Source organism: Vanellus vanellus (assembly GCF_965231255.1).
Source record: "Vanellus vanellus genome assembly, chromosome: 5".
Taxonomy (NCBI): domain Eukaryota; kingdom Metazoa; phylum Chordata; class Aves; order Charadriiformes; family Charadriidae; genus Vanellus; species Vanellus vanellus.
The window spans coordinates 35,870,272-35,891,757 of record NC_138910.1 but is presented as its reverse complement, the minus strand read 5'-3'; the positions used below and the strand labels follow the sequence as shown (position 1 = coordinate 35,891,757).

The 21,486-nt window shown below is 45.5% G+C and overlaps 1 protein-coding gene across 3 annotated transcripts; it reads left to right on the top strand.

Annotated features, from left to right (window-relative positions):
* The first annotated feature begins 1,842 nt into the window (after positions 1 to 1,842).
* LOC309672698 (small membrane A-kinase anchor protein) lies at positions 1,843 to 21,334 on the top strand. 3 transcript variants are annotated; one of them, XM_082484269.1, is made up of 7 exons: positions 1,843 to 1,880; positions 3,354 to 3,425; positions 10,653 to 10,822; positions 11,188 to 11,315; positions 15,542 to 15,615; positions 16,227 to 16,303; positions 19,905 to 21,334. In XM_082484269.1, exon 7 carries the CDS (start codon positions 20,071 to 20,073, stop codon positions 20,332 to 20,334), a length of 264 nt encoding a protein of 87 aa, XP_082340395.1. In that variant the 5' UTR covers positions 1,843 to 1,880; positions 3,354 to 3,425; positions 10,653 to 10,822; positions 11,188 to 11,315; positions 15,542 to 15,615; positions 16,227 to 16,303; positions 19,905 to 20,070; the 3' UTR covers positions 20,335 to 21,334. The 3 variants fall into 3 exon arrangements, with proteins under 3 accessions (XP_082340395.1, XP_082340393.1, XP_082340394.1); XM_082484267.1 differs by lacking the exon at positions 11,188 to 11,315; XM_082484268.1 differs by lacking the exons at positions 1,843 to 1,880; positions 3,354 to 3,425; positions 11,188 to 11,315 and having other exon boundaries at positions 10,604 to 10,822.
* Positions 21,335 to 21,486: the final 152 nt, after the last annotated feature.

Here is a 21,486-nt window from a genome sequence, read left to right as displayed (position 1 = left end):
AGACAGATGTTCAGCTGCTTCCCGGGAAGGAGGACTTCAGCACGCACAGCCATTGGGTGCTTGGGAAGGCCAACGCCATAACATCCCCCCGTTTCCTCCTCCTTTTTCTGAACTTGTCTTGCTGAGCACAACATCCCAGGGTACGGGATATGCCTTTGGCCAGCTCAGGTCAGCTCTCCCGGTCGTGTCCCTCCAAACCTACTCGCTGTGGGGGCAGAGTGGGAAAGAGAGAGCGCCTTGATGCTGTACAACCACTGCTCAGCAATAGCCAAAATGCTGGTGAGTCATCAACACTGTCCTAGCCACCAAATCCAAACTGTGGCACCCTGCGGGCCGCTACGGAGAAAGTTAACTCCATCCCCACCAGACCCAGGACAAATACAAAGCCTGTTCCTCTTCTTTCATATTTGTTAACCCTTTTTAGTTGTTGCTCGTAATGATGGTGATCTCAGTGTGAAAATTTGAAGGTAGAGGTGCTGGTACACCATTCCTCTGAAACACATTACGTCATGTGAAGTACATTAATGTCCACAGATGTTACAAGACTGGGAGGAGCAGGGTCTGAGCGCGACACTGCTCTGCTGATCCATGGCTTAGTCTGCAGCGACGTGTGTCTTTATCTCCACTTAGAAGCAATTTCCTATTTAATATTTTATTTTAGTATCTTTTGGTTTGGGAAGCCTGGGAGTGATTTTCATTTTGGAAAAGGGAATGTTATGAGAAGATGAGCTCCTTAAATTCCTGTTATTTTCCTGCAATATTTCTCCTTGTGTGGCAATTTTTGTACAGCTACTGCTTTGCTCAGGGCTCTTTTTGGTGTGTCAGTGACCACATTCAATGTGATTTGCTTTTTTACCAGATAATATCTGACTATGGCAAAGCTATAATTTCCAGTTTAGAAAGAAGATGGCGTTGTTTGCAGCCTCATGTCGCAGGGAAGCCTGACGTGACGTCTTGCAGTGCACGTCCCAAAGTTTGAGTTTATTCTAGGAGAAATCTAAATGTAAAAGATTTACCCGCGTTCTGTCTGTCCGGCTTCTCAGCTGACTGTAATCCTGGTGGGTGGCTTTTCAGTCCGCAAATCTCTTCTGATCCTCTTTGCAATATTCTAATGCCTCAGGTTTGGTTAATCCCCTCGCTGTGCTGCTGCCTGGTGTTTTCAGGGCTGCGGTTTGCATGTCCTCCCGTGCTTTGTGTTTTACTATTGTTAGATATTGATAAAAAAAATAAAAAAAAAAAAAGAAAAGAGGACTTGCATATAAATTAGGAATATTTCTCTGGCTGCCATATTGCCTTATTAGCAAAAACGTAAATAATATTTGGTATTTACTGTTTTCCTGGTTTATGTTTTCTAGTACTGCGCCCGGGGTGGGGAGGGTGTCTGTTCACAAGGAGGTAAGTGTGTGAGTGCAGAGGCTGTGTGCGAACCCCACCTGAGCTGCTGCCGGGCAGTGGGATGGCTGAAGCCATGTGTCCACGTTGCCTCTCGTGGACAGCTTATGTTGCGACTCGCTGCTAACCTTCTGCCAAACACGACCTCCAGTTTCGTATCTAGACCGAGGCAAAAGGTATAGCTGCCTCTTTCCCAAAGCTCCTGGGAAGTTTTTATTGCTGCTGGTTTGGTTTTCCTTCAGGATGAATGTGCAAGTGCTGCTTTGGTGATTCAGTGCTTCTGTGGGTACACCACAGAAGAAGCTCACCAAGATGAGCCATAGACTTGAGGCCAGTGTTTACAATTCCCCGGGGAACACGGTTTACCCCTCTGTTAGCACATAGCCTGCGTCAGCCCTCACCACCAGCGGGTCTTCGTTAGCTGAAATGGTCAACCTCCTCCCACTGGAAGAAATTCCGCTATTCTGGAAAACTGTCATCTCGAGAGAGTGAGTTAATACTCAGAATTGTTTTTAAAGATTTCTTGGCTGCTTCTGAATTCCTCGGGTGTCTTTGCTGTGCCTTTACTCAGAGGCAGTGACTACACTGCCTTTGGGGAGCGGGGGTAATTCGGAGAGTCCCAGCGGGTCAGCACCACTCCCTGTTGTAGGGGGCACAACCTGAAAAGCCCCGAGAGCATGAGAAAAGCATTAGGCTTTTATAACACAACAATATTTGAGCTTTAGAGCAACCAGGGAGAATCCACCGAGGTGAAACTACTTCATGTCAGTCACCAAATACTTACATGAGTCCTGAATTTTTAGTAATTCGGGTTTTTTAGCTTAAAAACAATTTTTCTTTTAGTTACACTTCTAGACCATATGGCGCATATAAAATGAGGCTTTACGTTACAAAGGTATCTCAGTTTTTGGAAGGAAGGAAGGAAAGATACACTTGTGTCTGGTGTGACTAATAATCCAAATGTCAATTAAACCCATTCTTTCTCTTACAGAATTAATGTTCTGTATGGTGGCTTTCCTTCAGGCCTGAAGTCCTTTCCCTTTATGCCCTTAGGCCATGGTCCTGCTTCTACCTCACTACATATAGGCTACAATGAAAGCGTCTTTTTCTACTGTAACAGCACTACCAAAGATGGAACCTGTGTCCGAGAGCTATGTTTTTCAGTATTTAATATTTACTGTGTCTTAGCAGTGTTTCATGATAAATCTGCTAAACATAGGTGTAAGATGGGAGACGTACAAAACTGATGGGGAGTGGACAAGAGGAGATTTATTACAACACGCATCAGGTTGCTGACTAAAACGCAGAAATAAGGACAGCATTTTCAGGCCTTGCCTTGCAGAAAGCAGAGGACAAAAGCTTCCTCGGGCTCTTGCTGAGTTAATGTTTTCTTGTAAACCTTGTCTTCTCCGTTCTACAAAAAACACCAACATATTTTCTTAACTGAGTCCTTTTACCAGAATTTCAATGAGACGCTGTGTGATATAAGTTCTTGACAATATTACAGGTTTTATCAAACAACCAAGATGCATTTTGTGAATTAACTTTTGTTATAAGGATTCCTAAAATTGCCCAAATAGGCTTCCACTACCAACTTTCTATTAATTTCTAGATTAATGGCTACCACCCATTGAAAGAAAAGAATCCAACAAGTATTACACTCAATTGGCTAAAGAATTGTGCTGTACAGAAATGTGTAATTTATTTTATAACCCCTCTTCTGGTTTCTTCTTCTTTATCACTGATAAGTATAGTTGTTATATAGGAGAAAATAATTAATACCTACACATTACATCTCATTTTATTTGGGCAAAGTGCCTTTGTAGTGTAACGTATTGTCGTAATTAACTTTTTTTGCGCATTTGTAAGTATCTAGACAAGTTCTAATTAAATAATGTTGTTTCTTCACAGAAAAGTTGGCAAACGTGGTGGCTTAAATAGTTCCAAATGTTTTCGCACAGGTATTGGTGACTGGATGCAATGAATTACGGCAACTCAGCCCCTATCTCAAACACAGCAGTACACCCTGAAGTGTAAGTACCTGAGTAAAACTGAGCACACGTCCTTCAAGTTCTGCTGCTAAATGGGGTATCTCACCCATTTTTTGGAAAAAAAAAAAACCAAACAGGCCTTTCTCCAAATATCTCTTTGCGATCGTGATGAAGACTGATGATAATAGTGAGCTGTTCTCACATAGTGCTGGGGATTCATTAATGTGTCGGAAGTTCAGTGAATATACTGATGGTTCGTCTTGTTTTTCTCCTTTGAGCTATAGCAGTATATGCACATTCAAGTAACAAACAAAAAAAAAGAATAAAATTAATAGCAACGGGTTAAACATTGTATTTTAAATATTCAGGATATCTTCATACACGAAAGTGGATTTAGGGCCTGCATTTATATTCTCCACTTAAAAGCTATCAAACCCTTTTTTGAGAGCAGGAGGATGAGATGTTCCAAAAATAATCGTGATCTAGAAATCAATGTTGTGCCCTAAGGTTTGGAGCAAATGTGCAGTCGCCACTGTCATGTACTTTTTGTAGTAACAGAGTTGAAAACTAGGGCAGCCCTGAGTGATTTTTGTGGCCTGTGCTTGGGCGTACTCTAATCGTACTTGCCCTCGCTTTTAATCAACGTGGCTGCAGACATAAAGGAAATATTTTAAGAAAATATAAGCTCCAAGAAAAGGCTTTGGTAAATCTCAGTTGTGCGCAGAATGCAAGAGCAATGTATAATGAGACAAGAATTAGGTAAAAAAGAAAGGAAAAAAATTATAGCTGAGGAAAGGAACATCTTTCCCATCAACAAAGTTCTTTAAAATAGAGCATTTATTTAAAAGGCCTATAAAGCTGGTTATTGCAGTGAAGTAGACCTACTTTGCATGATGGTTTTGATTTTGAAAGTCTACCAAAGCACCTTATTGCAAGGCGGTCAGAGCACGTCGGGTAAAAAAACTTTAAGGCTTTTGGATTATTAGGAGATTTTAGTTGATGAAATAACTTTGGGGGTTTTTAGCTCTTCAGACTCTGTATTGATGCTTTTCAGGCTGCGTAACATTTTCCAACCCATACTGTTAGTGGATTACTGCACGTATAAATAGATTTTGTAAAGTACCACGTGACTGTGGGCATGCTGGGGGGGAGCTACCGGGGCAGAGAATACTTGTCCTTCTGGCTTCCCTTCTTTAACTCTTCAACTGAATTAGAAACATGTGCCTCAATAAAGCCCTCCCTAATACAGGTGTGTGCGTGTATAAGAAAGCTGGAGAGGGACTTTTTACAAGGGCATGTAGTGATAGGAGGAGGGGTAACTACTTCAAACTGGAGTAGGGTAGGTTTAGATGAGATATCAGGAAGAAATTTTTCACTCTGAGGGTGGTGAGGCGCTGGAACAGGTTGCCCAGAGAAGCTGTGGATGCCCCATCCCTGGAAGTGTTCAAGGCCAGGCTGGAGGGGGCTTTGAGCAACCTGGTCTAGTGGGAGGTGTCCCTGCCCATGCCAGGGGGGTTAGAATAGATGATCTTTAAGGTCCCTTCCAACCTAAACCATTCTATCATTCTGTGTATGTTAAAAAAAAAAAAAAATTAAGAAATGGAGCAAGTATGAAGTGGTTCAGCCAGTAACTGATGACTAGGGGCTGAGTTGGCAGTTGGATTTAGACAGATCCAATCCTCCTCCGTGGAGTTTCGTAGCCCGTTCTGAATGCCACCCTTGGAAAAAGTCATTAAAAGTTTTCTATGTGGTACAGAGGTTGGTAAGTGACAAATTTTACACCAAAAGTAGTAGGTTAGCAATTTCTTACCAAAGTTCCTCTGAAACTTCAGCATAGCTATCATCTAGTCTGGCAGCCGGTTACCGTTCCAGCAATGCCAATACCAACACCATTCTGTAACTTCCATGGCTCGGTTCGCACCATTTTCCTCCCGTTGCAAGTGTATTCATGCTGCATGCAGCTTATTATCGGAAAGTGCTTGTATCGCTCTGGGCACATCCAAGCGGTTGTCCCCTGCCGGGGTGAACACGTGCACGCAGAGCAGGGCAGGCCAAGCGTTTAGAGAATTCGGAGTATTTTATAGGAAGATCTAGCAAACTCTAATAAGTAAATAACTAATAAAAACAGATAATAATATAAATATCAGATCTTGTGACAACAAAAATGTCAAACTTTTGGTTCAAAATTATTTCTTCTGGGAGGAGAGTGCCTTCCTTACCCCTGTAGGAAAGTGCTTTCAGCCACTCAAATGGGAGAGGGGTGTAAGAGGCAGCACAATCCGGGAAAATGAGTCCCAGGAAAAGCTTTGGTGCTTGTGTGCTCCCAAACCAGTCCGTGCGCAGTGAGAGACAGGGTACCCTGGGGACCCACAGCCCCGCTCTCTGGGTGGCTGCTGCACCTCTGAGGCCTCCATTTGGGACTGGGGTACCTCAGATTTGGGCATTGGGGGTTTTCGACATCACAGTACCTGCGTGCGGCCCCAGCCTTCCATGCTGAAATGCTTTATGAGCTAAATATTTCATAGGCTGCCTGGTCTCTGCCTGGTGGTAGTCATTTCAAATGGATGCTCTGCGTTTAGAAAGACTGACTGCTTTGCTTGTGCCAGATGTAATAAGCTGTCTTGCATACTCCACAGCTAATAAAATATTAAATATATTTTGGCACCCAGAAATGAATACCAGCTTGAAATTCTCATCACATGTGTCTCCCTCTCCTCAACTCCCTGTCGTGTCCCCCCCCCCCCCCCACTTTATGCTGAAGTGCTGCTGCTCAGACTAAACGGGTCGTTGTCGGGCCGTCACACTGGGAGGTGAGGGGTGCACAAGTGCCATACAGTTATTAGCTGTTGGCACTTAACGAAGTGATCAAATCGGATGCTGCTGATGTACTCGCAGCCTGTGCTGCACAGAGGAAGGCAGCCTGTGAAACGTCTGCCCCACGTCTCAAAGTCACTCGATGGGAACGGCACTCGCTTAAGAGTGGAGCCTTGCGTTAGAAACCAGGCTAGAATTAAAAAAGAGCACAGTGCTCGTAAACCACTGTAGACGATTCATAATTTAGTTATGAAATTCTTATTTAAAAACTGTTTGTATATAGTTTAAAAAATCACTGTCGTAGTAATACCACTGTGTTAATGCAAGGCAACCATGCCTTTCCTGTACCCCGTCTTTGTTTTAATTCTCAGGGCCGTGATTTTATTTGATTTGCTCCTCCACCCACCCAGAGGAGAACTAAAACAGTCATAAAAACATCTGACCAAAATCTACCCAGGTCAGCGGGTCCCGAGTCATAGCTCCTTGAAATCAAAGGATATAGTGTCACTGGCTTTAATAGGCTTTGGGTCAAGCTCCTAAAACCCACTCCTGCAAACACTTGCATACATGTACTTAGCTCCCAAGGGGATTAACGCTGCCTGGGGGAGCTCATCGCTTAAAAATCACAGGTGTTGAGGAACTGGAGCCGATGCCGGTACCTGAGGTTGCCAGCCCTGGGAACCTCAAATGCCTGTGGTGGGGAGGGTCCAGCTTTGCCCCTCTTATGGTTTGAGAGAGCCATAACAATTTATCATCGTTTAGACAATCATTCTATCACCTGATAACCCCTCCCCACCAGGGAAAGGGAATCAGGAAAAACAAGGAAACCCAAGAGTTGAAGTATAAACAGATTTAATAGAGTAAGATTAGATAATTAACATTAATAGCACTAAAGAACGAATATTGATCCCGATACCCATACAGAATATGCAAAGATTATACTCAGCCAATTCTATTGGTAGGAAGCTGTGCACTCCCAGCAGTGGACAGCAAATGTGGGACACTGCGAGCGCTACGGCTTCGGGAGGAAGGGAAGGCCTCAGGGGTCCGGCATCAGGGCACGAAGTTCTCAGGATGGCAGCCATCAAGGGAGACGGAGAACTTCTCAGCAAACTCTCTAATTTATATTGAATGTGACATTGATGGTATGAAATAACCCTGTTGGCCAGCTTGGGTCAAGTGCCTGGGTCTCGCTCCTCCTCATCCCCGCACCCGGCGAGCTCGAAAACACTGAGATCTTGAAACCCACACACTATAGCTGGCTGTAAAGTAAGTATTTTCACAAATTCAGACACCAGAGTCTTCTAAAAGTGCAATCTTCCCAAGTATTAGGAGAGAAACTAGTCCTGTGTTGCTCAAACCAGGACAGCCCCCCACCCTTTGCACTCCAGCCCCAGAAACTCTTTCTTCGGTCTCTAAGGGCAGCGTGGTTCCTGTTAGCGCGTAGGTGAAATGATGCAGCAAACGCGCAGCACGTACAAACCCCGCGCACGCTTGTCAGCTAAGTGCTTCCTCCGGGCCCCAAAGGCAGTAATTAGTAAAATATGTTTGGGTTTTTTTTTTTCAATTCACGCTCACGATGGACTGTTTGCAAGTAACGAGTGTGATATTGCCCGCTGTTGTCGAATGGTCACAACAGCTGTAGGCGGCGATCCTTTCACACAAGCAGCTGGATGGTGCGCGGGGGCAGCTGCCCGCTGCCTGCCCCACAGCGCTCGGGGCTGGGGAGGAGGGCTCGGGGTTTGCCAGCCACGGAGGGACGCGGTGTGCGTGTTTCCATGCCTGCCTAGCCCCTGGCTCTCCTGCACAGCCCCTCTGGGACCAGATAACAGCAGCGCGATGGACTCGCTGTGACCCAGCAGCTACATTTATAACAGCATTTTTCTTGACTAATATTACCAGTGTAGTGTTTTCGTTGGCTTTGGTAACGTTGCAGTAAATTCCGTGGCTGGCGGATGCCTGATTGGAATCACAGAATGGTGTAGGTCAGAAGGGACCTTAAAGATCATCTATTCCAACCCCCCTGCCACAGGCAGCCCCATCCAGCCTGGCCTTGAACACCTCCAGGGATGGGGCATCCACAGCTTCCCTGGGCAACCTGTGCCAGTGCCTCACCACCCCCACAGTGAAAAATTTCTTCTCAATATTTAATCTAAATCTACCCTCTTCCAGTTTGAAGCTATTCCCCCTTGTCCTGTCACTACATGTCCTTGTAAAAAGTCCCTCTCCAGCCTTCTTGTAAGCCCACTTCAGATACTGGAAAGCTGCTCTAAGGTGTCCCTGGAGCCTTCTCTTCTCCAGGCTGAACGACCCCAACTCTCTCAGCCTGTCCTCATACAAAATACATTAGAAACCTACTTGACAATAAAACTGTTGCCTAAATACATAGGAAGACTCAGCCACAGGTCATTGAAGGTGAGTGCTGCCTCCGTCAAGGGGCTCGAGACCACTGCCTTTGAGCCTGCTGCTGCAGGAGAAACCAGGGCCCAGCGTGAGCCTCGTGTCTTGAAGCACAGAGCCGGTCACCGCTGCCACCGGGAGACCGCTGCCACATCCTGGGGTGCTGGTGGCCAGGCACAAGCTGCTCCCGGAGGCGCCCCATGCCCGAGGTGCACCCTCGTGTGCCTTGCAGTGGCTTTGATGTTACGGCGCCCCAAAGGCGGGAGGCATCCTTTATCCGAGATGTCTGTCCACAGCCTCTCTTGGGAAATATTTTTTCATTTTTAGCATCGCTTTTGTTTTAGTAGAATTAAAGGTGTTAGTTTAGTTTGCTCCACTAATTCATTCCGGAAGCTTTCCTTTAGGGTGGGGGGCATTTCTCAAAAAAGCTTTGGTACAATTACTAATTTTCTGTTGTTGCACATGATTTGATACTGCCCGACGGGCTACAAAATAGGTGGAAACATCCCCCAGGCCTCACCCCGGGCCTTTCCCACAGTTTTCCTCACGTCAGTATTCACCAGCACTGAATCATTCCCTGTTCCACGGCACGGCGCTGGTTTGTCCCAGGGCTTAAGCGAACATAAGCTTTTATACGGTAACCTCGTCCTTTAGAAACAAAACGCTTCCCCTCGTTTAAAAGAAGGAGAAGCCAATGACAGGCGATTTTCCTGGCTGGGTGATCTTTCCCCCCCACCTTTTTTGGTTTGTTTTTGTTGTTGTTGTTGTTGTTCCTTCCCCCTCCCTTTTTTCCTTTTCTTTTTCCCCTTTTTCTTTCCCCCCTCTTTCCTTTTTTTTTTGTTCCTCCCTGTTTTTATTTTCCCTTTTTTTCCCTTTTTCCTTCCCCCATTTTTTCCTTTTTTTCCTTCCCCCTCCCTTTTTTCTTTTTATTTTCCCTTTTTTCCTTACCATTTTTTTGTTCCTTCCCCCTCCCTTTATTTTTTCTTTTTTCCCTTCTTTGCCTTCCCTCTGTCTTTTTGTTCCTTCTCCTCCCTTTTTTCTTTTTATTTTTTTCCCCTTTTTTCCTCCCCCCCCATTTTTACCTTTTTTTTGTTCCTTTCCCCTCCCTTTTTCTTTTTATTTTCCCTTTTTCCCTTTTTTTCCTTCCCCCATTCTTACCTGTTTTTTGTTCCCTTCCCCTCCCTTTTTTCTTTCTATTTTTCCTTTTTTTTCTTTTTTTCTCCCCCCTTTTTCCTTTTTTCATTCCCTTTCCCCCTCTTTTTCCTTTTTTTCTTTTTTTTTTCTTTTATTTTCCTTTTTTTCTCCCTTTTTTCCTTTTGTTTTCCCTCCGCCCCCCCCCTTTTTTTTTTTTTCTTTTTAAATTGAAATCGCAGGCCCCATCCCGCCGCTGAGGCACGTTGGCCCCCGCTGCCACCGGCCCTGCCGGGAGCGGGGGAAGGCCCCGGGGGAGGATGTGTGTGTGTAAGGCCCGGGGGGAGGCGCGGTGCGGCAGGTGCCGCCGCTGCGGCGGGGCGCGGGGCGGGGCGGCAGGTTGGGGCGGCGGCGCCGCCGAAGGGCACGGCGGGGCGGCGGCACCTCCCTCCCTCCCTCCCTCCCTCCCTCCCACCCCGCCCCGCCGCCGCCTCCCCGCCCCGGCGGTGCCGCGGGGAGGGCGGAGAGCGCCCAGCGGAGCGGAGCGGCGCGGCGTGAGTGGCGGCGGTGGCGGGTTGGGGCCCCCCTCCCTTCCCCTGCCCTCCCCTCCCCTCCCCGGCCGGTACCTGTGCGAGCGCCGCCGGGCCGGGCCGGCTGCCCGCTGCCTCGGCGGGTGGGGGGTGGCCCGGGAGGTCCCCGCAGGGGCGGCGGGTGCTCGGTGGCGAAGGGGGTCGGCGGCGCCGTCGGTGCGGCCGCTGCGGGGCGGAGGCGGGGCGGTGTCTTGGCCGGGAGCGCCCGGCCCGGCCCGGCCCGGTGAGGAGGGGGCCCCGCCGTGGCGGCTGCGGCGGGGGGCGCTTGCGGGAGGTTTCCCCCGAGTGGTGCCAGCATGGACTTTGATGGTGGTTCTGCATCTCTGTCGTTCAGGAAGAGGAACCCGAAGGACGCGGCGTTGGTGGGACGAGGGCCTGATCCTGCGGGCGCCGGTGGAGGAAGGAGCAGCTCTCTTCAGGAGTTTCTCCTCCACGGACGGAGGAGCGCTGGCGGGGTCGCCACCACAACATGATCTTTGCACTTAAACCACCTCCACCGCTCTGGTATGTCAGGCGGGTTTCTTGCTGGCATCTTAACTTGCTTAGGACCTGCTTGGAGGACGGGGGTAGCCTGGTGCGGTGTTGGATGTGCTGTGTCCAACCACCCACACCATGATGGTATGTCAGGTGGGTTTCTTGGTGGCATCTTCTCTTGCTTAGGACCTACCAGGAGGACAGGGGTAGCCTGGCGCAGTGTTGCGGGAGGGGTGGGCTGTGTCCCCTTGTGACCCATGGGGTGAGCAGTGGCCGTGGGCATGGTCAACTTATGGGGCAGAGGAGAGGAGAGGAGAGGAAGAAGAGCTGGACTTTGAGGTGGGGTTCTTCAGGACAGGCGGCGGTGATGTCTTACTCCTCCCATCATCTCCCAGTGAGGTTGCTAGAAACGAAGTCCTCAAAACTGAGCAACACGGAGGCACTGCTCCAGTTGGGCACCCCTGGGATTGCCTGGGAAGAGGTAGTAAGGTGTCAAGCGACGTGAGCAGTGGAGAGTGGGAAGGTAAATGGTGTGGCTGCTTCTCTGTGAGCTGCGTTCCTGCTGTGCGGAAGACATGAGCGAGGGTTTCTCCTCTGCCCCTGCTCTGCCACGAGTACCTTTTCCATGTTTCAGCCCAAACCTGCGCAGGGGAGGTCGCCTTGACCGGTAAAGGTAAAAGGAGAGTTACCTTTCACATTGTGAAATACAGGTTTAGTAGCGTAAGATGAGCCATGGCAGAAATTGTAAAACATTTAGAAACATCTCATGCTTTCTCATAGTTCAGGGAGTAGGCGTCCAAATTAGGTTTCTAAATATAGTAATTAAAAAAAAAAATACAGGGATTTATACTATAGTCTTAACAAAGTGGCATTTTTAACCTGTAAGTGCATACAAATTAGCTTTCTTCTGAACATTATGTTCTGCTGAGAAAAATCTGTATGTAAAACTGCTTTGGTTCGTGCGTGTCCCACAAGGGCTTGGGCAGAGCCTGGCCACACTCGTGTCTCCGGGGACGAGGTGGTTCCGTGGGCAGTGTCCTGGAGGGGAGAGCCAGCGGTGGCGCTGCCAGGCAAGCGTGGGTCATGACCGCCTCGCCTGGCTGCCGGCAAACCCTGCGCGTGAAGGAAGCAGCTCCGTCAGAAGTAGAAGCTGGCAGGTTAGGAGCGGTGAAATTCACGGAAACAAATACTGGGGGAGAGCCGTGAGACAGAGTGATTTTTTTTTTTTGATTTTTTTTTTTTTTTTTAAGGCTGACACAGTTCTCTATTGCAATTCTGGGCAGCTTTCGTATAGCTGGAGAATCTGGTCATTAGTTCCTCATTTTGTTCTCTTACTCCTTGGCTGATTTCTGCCAACTGTTAGTAATGTGGTTGTGATTTTGGAATGTGGGGCTGTGTTTTCCTGCGTGTTCCTGTGTGAGACGTGGAAAAATGGGTCTTCTGTTGCTTTCCCAGTCCCCAGTTTTATAATTGGCTTCTGTATATGGAGATTAAAGAACAGAACAGGGTTGTGCACTGCTTTTCTTGTACTCTTCTCTGGTTGATCTTGGGCAGATCCTGGCCATCTCCTTCCTTCTGACTTCCCATTTGTGTTAATCCAGTGGGACCTTTGCCTTGGTGAGGGCATCACAAGGCAAACCGATGTACCTCGTTCGTACCTTATGATCTGCAGCTCCGTATGTTCGTAGTGGAATCTTGTGACGGATACTACAATAAAGGCACGACCCTGTCAGACTGAGATACTGATCCACTGTTTTACCTGCTGCTGCTCATCACTTCTCGCTGGCAGGATCCCCAGGCTGGGCAGCAGCCAGGGACAACAGAAGGAGGGGCTTTCTTGCTTGTAAAGATTTGTGCATCCCCGTTTGTCATCTGCAGCGATCTGTCTTTGGCTGGCACCTGTGGAGGACAGTAATATACTTTATAAAAAAGGCTGGGTCCTAAGTTTTAGCGTAAGTAGCTTGATGTTTTAATGTATTCCTGAAGATGGGCTGTTAATAGGTAGGCTGTGACTCCACGATTGACTTACTGGGATGGAAGTTCTGTGCTCTATATAGGAAAATACCAGTTTCTGCTCTAGTTCCTTCAAAACAGCATCACAGCACGGTGATAAACCAACAGGCTTCTTCATTTCAACCCAGTGCCGTGTAACCTTGGCGTGGGACTCAGCTGGTCTCTTTGACAATGGCAGTACCAGTGGTACGGTACACCTTGCATTTTGCCAGCTGTGGGGAAAGTGCTTGTAGGCATCTTCTCCAGGCTATAGATTTGCAGCTAATGCATACAGGGGATGGGCTGATAATCATTAACAACTGCAGGCTTTGCTGAAAGATGTGTTGAACCAGTATCTTTCCATGTTACGCAGGCCAAGGAAACGGCTACACGTTTGTGTTACAAACTTCATGTTCGTTTGTTATGTTTTATCTCTGTTCGCTCGCCAGTTCTGAGCATTATTTTATATTTGGATCTAGGTTCTTAGAGGGTTTCAGATTCCCTCCATGACCATTATCTTCTCCTTCCTCTGAACCAAGGCATTTCTCTACAATTTCTGTGGTTGAGTTCCTTCAGTTTTGGCTAAACTTCCTGTAGACAGACCTTCTAAGAAGCTCTGCGTCTTCTTCATGCCTTTCCTGCTACAACCTCGCTCTGAGGCCTCGCTTGCTAAGGAAACTCTGTTGGTCCACTCCTAGTCATCCAAAAAACAGGCTTTCCTAAACATTAGGCATCCTGCTCTTGTTTGTGTGAGGGCACGTTAAGTTAATGACTCTTCCCTTGTCCATGGTCTGGCAGAGTCTACTGAGAAACATCTGCTTGCCTGTATTCTGAGACATTGGGGGGAATAAACCACCAGGCATTAAAAAAGCGGAATTAATACATTGTATATATTTTCGCCAAAATAATAGTATGTACGATTGCTTGGACAAGCAGCTAAGTTAAACAAGAGCAGAACTGGTGAGAAGTTCTCCGCATCCTCCTCCTCCTCCCCTCTTGCCTTCAGGCTGCTCTCCCAGCTGCATGCAATTCTGGTAAATGAACCGCTGTACTGGAAGGAGGAGGGAGGATTTGGGGGCAGACTGACTGGGTACAGTTTTACTTTCATTAAATCGGACAGCCACCAAGCACGTGATGTTCTTTACTTTTAACAAGAATCGTTTCCTGGATGAAAACAAACCTTATGGCTGTACCTACTGGCATTACCAGTATTGGGATTTTCACCTGAAGTTTCCTTGCTGTACTTCACCTTTGCATGCTACATCAACTATCCTTTTATTGAAAAGCCTTTTAAAGTAATCTTGAGGTTGTGCCTGATTCTGAGAAGTGTGCGTGTTGTTTCCCAGTCAGTTACAAACTGGCATAGAAGCCTGCAAAAGTTTTATCAATTCGGGCCATAGCTGGGGGGGTGAAAGCCCAAGCCTTTGAAATTCCAGTGCGTACCCTGAGACAGATAACCAGGAGACTTTCATTTACATGCTAATCCTGCACAGCAGTTGTTTTCGGTTCCTGCATCCGGCCCTTTCCTGCATCTGTAGCTCTTATCTCTTGTCAGCAGTAAGCAAGGAGAGGGAGAGGACAAGAGGGGAGAGGGAGAGGATGGCCCTGCGAGGAATGAGGGCTTCATTTTTGCTCTTTGTTGCCTGAGTTGTTTTGGGGTATTTAGGTATTGTGGTGATTGTCTGAGGTAGCTGGATCTTGGGAATTTTGCTTGTCTTAACTCTAGCTTTTTAAAACTTCCTTTTCCTATGGTTAGAAGGAGACTTTATTATAAACGTTACTCCAGTGTAGCTGCTCTGTAACATCCAGCAGAAAACTGGATGTTAAGGAGAGGCAGAAATAGAAAACTGGTGGATTGGACCGCTTTGAGAGCCCCTGCCTGGGGCTGCTCTGTACAGGGAGCCTCTGCGTCCTGCAGCGACGGAGGCGATGCTGTGCACTAAGTGAATGATTCATCCCTCTACCATTTATGTGCCGTTGCTCTGTTCAAAACTGCAGAGTATACATAAGCATAATATCATGTATCCTCCTGAATAACATCCCACCTTGTTAGGGAGAGGCAAGGCAGACGTAGGATGTTCTGGGTTTCTGTTTCTCTCCATTATTAGATGGAGAACGTAAATATTTAACGCGATTAGGTGCAGTTCAGAGGTCTGGATGCCTAAATGCTGTTTGGTTTACCTCTGCTGGTACATCAGTTGGGTAATCTGCATTGAGTTTGAGTATCTTTGTTACAAAGAATAATGTTTATTGTTTCCATGACTGTGACAGCACTGTGATTATCTGACTATTCTCCCTATTCTCCCTGTGCGCTTGGATGATGAAGGTCCAGTTCTCAGCAGAAGCTGTGAGAGGGAGAAGGGAAAACGGAGGGAGAACTTAACCTTAGGCAAAAGATGGGGTGCTCCAGATGCTTGTGTATTACCTTTACCATATCCTTGCTGAAATTGTCCTTAACTGGACTTGCTGTGGAAGGAGGTCGGCATCCTGCATGTAGTACGGGAGTCACTTGCCCAAGCAGTGGCCCCTCTGCATGCCCGGGACTAGGTGCTGTATATAAATTGTTGCAGCCTGCCATTCAACCTAATTTCTTAAGTGCTGTATCATCCTTTTACCTTTGGCAAAGTCAAATACTGTGGGTGAACAGGCAAACAGACTTCTGCAAGGCCAGCACGACAGATTCATCTAACTTTGTGATAATATGTAACTTTGACATCTTCAGGAGTGCTAAGTTTTATTTATTGGTTCCCTTTGCAGAGCCCCAGTCGTGAAGCTGTCTGTGCTGTGCTGGGGACAAGAGGGACAACTTGCTAAAAGAGGACGCGTTTTTGGTAAGTAGCATACTGAGATGCTTTTGTCGATACAGAGGAAAAAACTAAAAGCCTCCCTCGCTGGAGGAGGGTTATAAGGAGTCATAATTGAATGTAAAAGTTTGGAAAGTGAGGAGCCTGGCTCTGGCATAGCAGATATTACTCACTGTGTTCAATTGGGCAAAGCTGCACTAAGCTATTTTGAAAAGTATGACTTACTGATTTTTAATTCGGTGACTGCTATAACAGAAAATATTATAGAAAGCGATCCCTTGTATTATAGCATTGAACTTCAAGGAGGTTTTTTTTCAAAGGTCTTATGGCTGGAAACCATTTAAATGGTAGCAGGAGCTTATTTGCCTGTGATAGCTAGAGGTGTTGCTTAACAGCAAAACTCTTGCTCTTATGCCTGTCTTCATCATATTCCAGAGAGGCAGGCGAAACTCTTATTTTTTGATAGCTTGCATTTATCCTTTTGTAATTATTTCTTATTGATGGTTTCAATACCCTAAAAAGTCTTGTTTATCTAAATAAAACTGCAGTTATGCTACTAATGCTTTCCCCCCCCCGTATTTTATATTGTATAATAGTGAATTGCAGGCATCTGTTTACCATTGTTTTGTTTCCTTCAGTGGTTAGAAATGAACTTATCTTGGCAGGAAACACTTAGCAAGACTGGCAAAGAGACTGCTTAGCCCTCTCATGCAAGGTGAGTTCAGCTATGTGGTATGACTCCCTCAATATTTTCTCTCTCCTTCTATTACCACAGGGCACAGGTGTAGTAAATAACATAATAGGTGAAATAACACCTGAAATCATCCTCGGGATCTTCCAGTGTCAGGGATATGGAATAGAATCAATTGTTTGCAGGACTCTTCTTAAAATAATACACAGTGTCTATAGTATTGAAGTTAAATGAGGTATTTAATAGCATATTGACTATATGTCCACTGAAATTGAGCACAACTATGAACCTGAATTTTTCAGATGAATTAAATCAACGTTTCACTTAACGGTAAAATGGGAATTTAAAAAGAGAAGATATGTTAAGGTTTGTGATGGGGCTGCTTTAACTCCTGGTTGACAGCGTAATGGAGCAGCCTGCAGCTCCCTAACCTCTGCCTGCAGCTAAGCACAGCAGCTTGTCACGTGGGGAACTGCATCTGCAGAGGCTTTGGCCTCAGCCTCGAACCGTCTATGCAGTGGTTTCTGAGGCGCAACTGGCAACAGATGAGAGCTTGGACACTGAAAGAAACAGACTCCTATCAGACAACTTTGCCTTGTGCAGTTACTGAATGGAACATCGTGCTGGGAGTAAAATGAGCTGCTTTTGTTTTTTCCCCTCTGAGGGTGTGCGCATTGTGAGGAAAGCTAGAGATGTTAAAATCCCTGTCAGAACTTAACACTCTGGAGATGAGTTAGGCGGAGAGGATCTAAACAATGCTTCACCATGCATGTGCAAGCAATGGTTGTCAGAAAAACAAGAAAGCAGTCAGAAGATTGAGGGCAGCTTCATTTGTGATCGTTTATGTGCCAACAATTATTAACTCAAGCAGAGCAGGCGAACTATAAAACTTACTGCAGCAACTTGGAAAGTACCGCACTCTGTAAATAAGGAAATGAGCAACAGTCAAGAATTTAAACTAGGGTCGATAACCTTGCTTTTAAGCTCAACTAGTAATCAATTTGGAACAATTTAGTTGTCTTGCATGCCTTGCTGTCTAGAAGTTTTATAGCCCACCCTTTCCTCTGTGTAGGAGAGGCAGAAAAATATTTGATTTAGCTCAAGTGACAAGGCAGAGGTAAGAAGGTGGGGACAGAGGTAAGTCCTGCAGAGGAAGATGCTGACCTATGCAATTTCTCCCTACCTGCCTTAGGAGGTGTTTGTCCTCCCTCTACTCACATTCCCTCCTTCTTTCTGCTAGACGCAAACTCATCTGCTGGCGTCCCCTAACAGAAGAGAGAAGGAAATCACCAGTTGTAGGGCGAAAACATGTTAAAACAATGATAAAAAACTGACTAAAGTTGGCTACCATTTAACAGGCCTCCTTTAAAAAGCACAAAAGAGGGATAAGGCATAAAAGAATATGGCTCCAATCTTAGATAAAAAATCCAAATCTGAATAGTCGTTAAATAAAGTGTCAGGGATGAAACTCTGACAAAACATGTTGTTATATCAGCTGTGGCATAGAGCATGTGTATGGTTGGGCAATCTGAGGTTTAAATCTACAATATTTACAGTTCTGACTAAGCCTAGGGAGGACACAATATCTAATCTAAAACTTCTGATTGTCACCAGTAGTGTAGTGAGAAGGGATTAGACGGTCTACCTGTGTACCTCCCAGCGCAGGTTGTGTATTACCTTGCCTGGATAAAGACTGCAGCTTTCAGGTATCAGCAATGCTGGGTTATAGATGCTAGTAGTGATTCTTTGCCATATTAGATACTTCGAGCTACGTATTTGTCCAGAAGAGCAAGTGGGCATTGTTTTTATTAATGTTTTATTAGTAGTAAATATTGAAATCAGACATGCACAAGATATTACTGTTAGAAAGTGTTGAATTATTCAGATGTCTGGATTGCTTTCAGACATCTGCTTGACCTCTGGTCTATAAGCATGTTCTGTAAGCGTTTTAAGTTTCATCAATGTATGCAGTTGATAGACATGGGTATAAAGCTCATGGGTTTTTTATAAAACTCCATAGGGATAAATGTAGTTTCTTGTGCAGTGAAGGGACTTCTTCCTTTTACTCATTTAATAACAAGTTATTACAATAAAAATCTCACTGATGGCTTAGCTAGCAGCAGGTTTTATGTTAACTGTACTGCCTACAGTGGCACATGCTGCAGCATGTCATTACGCACAGAAGAAACTTACCGAATTTTATAAAAGTGATTTACAAACATTTCTCTAAAACACTGAAATGTTCTGATACAAACCCGAAGGTATGAAAACGTGTACGTACTTCATGGCTTCAGAAGCCCTTCAGGTCTGACTTTCTGCCAGGAACGCCAACCGCTGCTTCTGTGTGCTGGCACTTCAGTCCTACAAACTGTTTTCTAAACAGGTCGTGATGTTTTTATGAAGGAGCAGAAAGAGGAGAGAAGCTTGTCACTGTGAACCTGGTTCTCCTGAGTCAGCTGCTGGACTGGGGAAGTCCCATCCTACCTGTGAAGCACTATTTGCTGCAAATGGGATTGATTTCCTCTGCAAATATTTGCCCCGTGATCAGGTTACTGGATTGGAGCCCCTATTTCCCCCCCGTATATAAAGCAAATAAATAAGGCTTACCATCTTTGCCATGATGATGTTTTCGAAGGCTATTTACAAAAAAATCTTTAACTTTGGCTGACCTTAGTACAACATCATCGGGTGAAGCTGTAGGGAACAGTTGGTTTCTGTGCAGCACAGTCTTTATTTTGGCTGGCAGTCTATTAACTCCGATAAGTGGGTAAGTTCATGCCAAGCAAAGTCAGGCATATCATGAGATTTTGCTTTGCCTGTGTAGAGGAAGTAGCCTGAGAAAAAGCTTTGCAGGCCAGTTAACAAAAGAAACATACACCAGAATTTGGGGCTGACCAATTCTGATTCTTGAGGAGTTTGACAAAAGGACCTTGTCAGGTGTTTTGTTCCTCGCTCTCCCTTCTCTAGATCTAGAGTTGTCCCGCTTTAGTAAGAATGATGCTCTAGCTCTGTTGGACCCGCCTTGAACACATCTGTCCGCTGCTGCTTTCCTTAACCTCTCAAGGGAAAAAACAAAAAGCAGCTCTTGCTTCTCATGAATACCTGCTTGTGGCTGCACGCTCAAGCCTCCTCGAGCAACAGCAGAATGACACTGAGAATTAGCGTCACTCCTGCCCAAAGGATGTACCACAGCCACGACACAAAGCTCTTGTTAGGCAGTGGTTGTGCGGTGCTTCTGTGGGGTGTTTGGGGGTTTTATTTTTATTTTCTTTATTGGCAGCAGCCACTGGAGTTAAACAGTATTTGTTTAGAGATTCAGGGAAATGGCACTGCATTGTCAGTTTGGGAGAAACAGTTTTGTTGTTTTATTTTTTTCCTAAGACCTTTACATTCCTAGATGGCTTACATCACATACTGGGGATTGCATTCAAAGGTAGCTTGAATTCAGGTCAAGCTTTGCCTGCTTGTAGTAGAGGGATGTTACTGATAAAAACATTTTACACACAACACGCAGAGATTTATTGAAGTTGCTTCTACAAGCGCCTATAGTGAATTTAGCTTTCCTTTGAGCTCACTGAGAATGGCAAACTATTTATTGCATTTATATGAAACACTGTTTTGACAGATTTCTTCAGAAGTAAAGAAGCAAAAAAGGAGACGCTCTGTTCTTTCAAAATAACTGGAACCACTGGCAAGAAGCGGCAACACTGTGCATCAAACAAGGAAACCATTTCCAGGTTATCAAAACATGCTGTTGAACTGAATTTTGCGGCTGTGTTTTCAAATGTACCATGGGATGCATCAAATCCAAGAATGCCTTTCCAGGTTCAAATGCTATCCAGGATGAACGGATCGGGGAAGGTAATGAAGGATGCACAGGGGAGAAGTCGTCACTGATAGCGGTGAAGGTGGATGAGAAGGGTCCATCAAGCACTATAGTGCTAGACTATGCACACCGTCTCTCCCGTGAGATTCTTGATCAGGCGGTGAAACAGTGGGCAGTGACTGAAAGCAAATATAGTGACATCCCTTATATTGAAAGCGATGTGCCCTGAGCCCTGACTGGCAAGGACTGTCTTCACAGCAGGTGTCCTGTCTGCTAAGCAGTTTGTATTCGGTACGCATGCAAATAAAGTTAAAATCAGCTGGGATTTGAGCATACTGCCACGACACAAGTGTGTTTGCAAGGAGAGGCTGACAAAATTTGCCTTTTGATCTATATTGCTAAGAAACCAATTGGATTACAGTAGAAACTATTAATCAAGTGTCATTTGTTATCAGCCGTATGTTGCGTATATTCTGTCTTTGTATGTGTTGAATGTGATCAGAAATCTGTTAAAAAAAGAGGATGAGAAGAATGTGGCTGCCCTGCAACTGGACAAGCTCTGCCATGGAGGCCCCAGAGATACTTAAGAACAAAGTGTGGATTATTTTTATGTACTGCATAAAAAATCACTGGCCTGTTTGTAGGTGAAAAGAGAAGAACTCTCTATGCTTTGTAAATTTGTCCATATTTTGCTGAAGTGAAACCAAGGTCTACATGTAGCAAAGGTAACTGCTGTCATAAATTTTACTTTGATTCTTTGACCTGACTAAATCTGTAAGCCACAAAATAATGAAGGCGATAAGCATTTTATAAAACCAGGGAACCATACGGATTATGATACTATTCAACGTCCATTCTTAAGTGAACCAGTGAGAAACATTAGTGTTGATAAGCAGTGCGTTATAATTAACAGATGCTCTGGATTCTGTAAACGCATGAAGGCTAGTCTCTAAAATCCTGCAGTAAGATAGTTTAATTACATCTGATCACGGTGTTCAGCCAAAGCTGTTCAGGTTTGGGGGTTTTGTTTTTTATTTCTTTGGTGGTCGGGTGCTGGCTTTTGGGGGTTTTGTTTTGTTTTTTTACTGTAACCCAGATAGGTGTGCAAAAACTACTGATGCTAACTAGTGACATGAACCTTCAAAGGTGTAACAGTGTTTTAGGACTATGTATTTCATGGGAACTATGGCTGCATTACACTAAAATTTCACTTTAAAGTTACACCCTCGGGACAGTACACTTTCCTTAGGCTCTGTAGGCTCATCGTGTACCTGTTGGTAAAACTGCATACGGCGATGCAGATATGAGCTACAGAAACCTAAAGCCTGACCACTGCACTGAATTAGCGAATAAGCCTTAGGCCCAAAGCTCAAGGGCTATG

Coding starts and splice junctions, on each gene's coding strand:
- LOC309672698 (XM_082484267.1), top strand. CDS start 20,071: ATGGGATGCATCAAATCCAAGAATGCCTTTCCAGGTTCAAATGCTATC.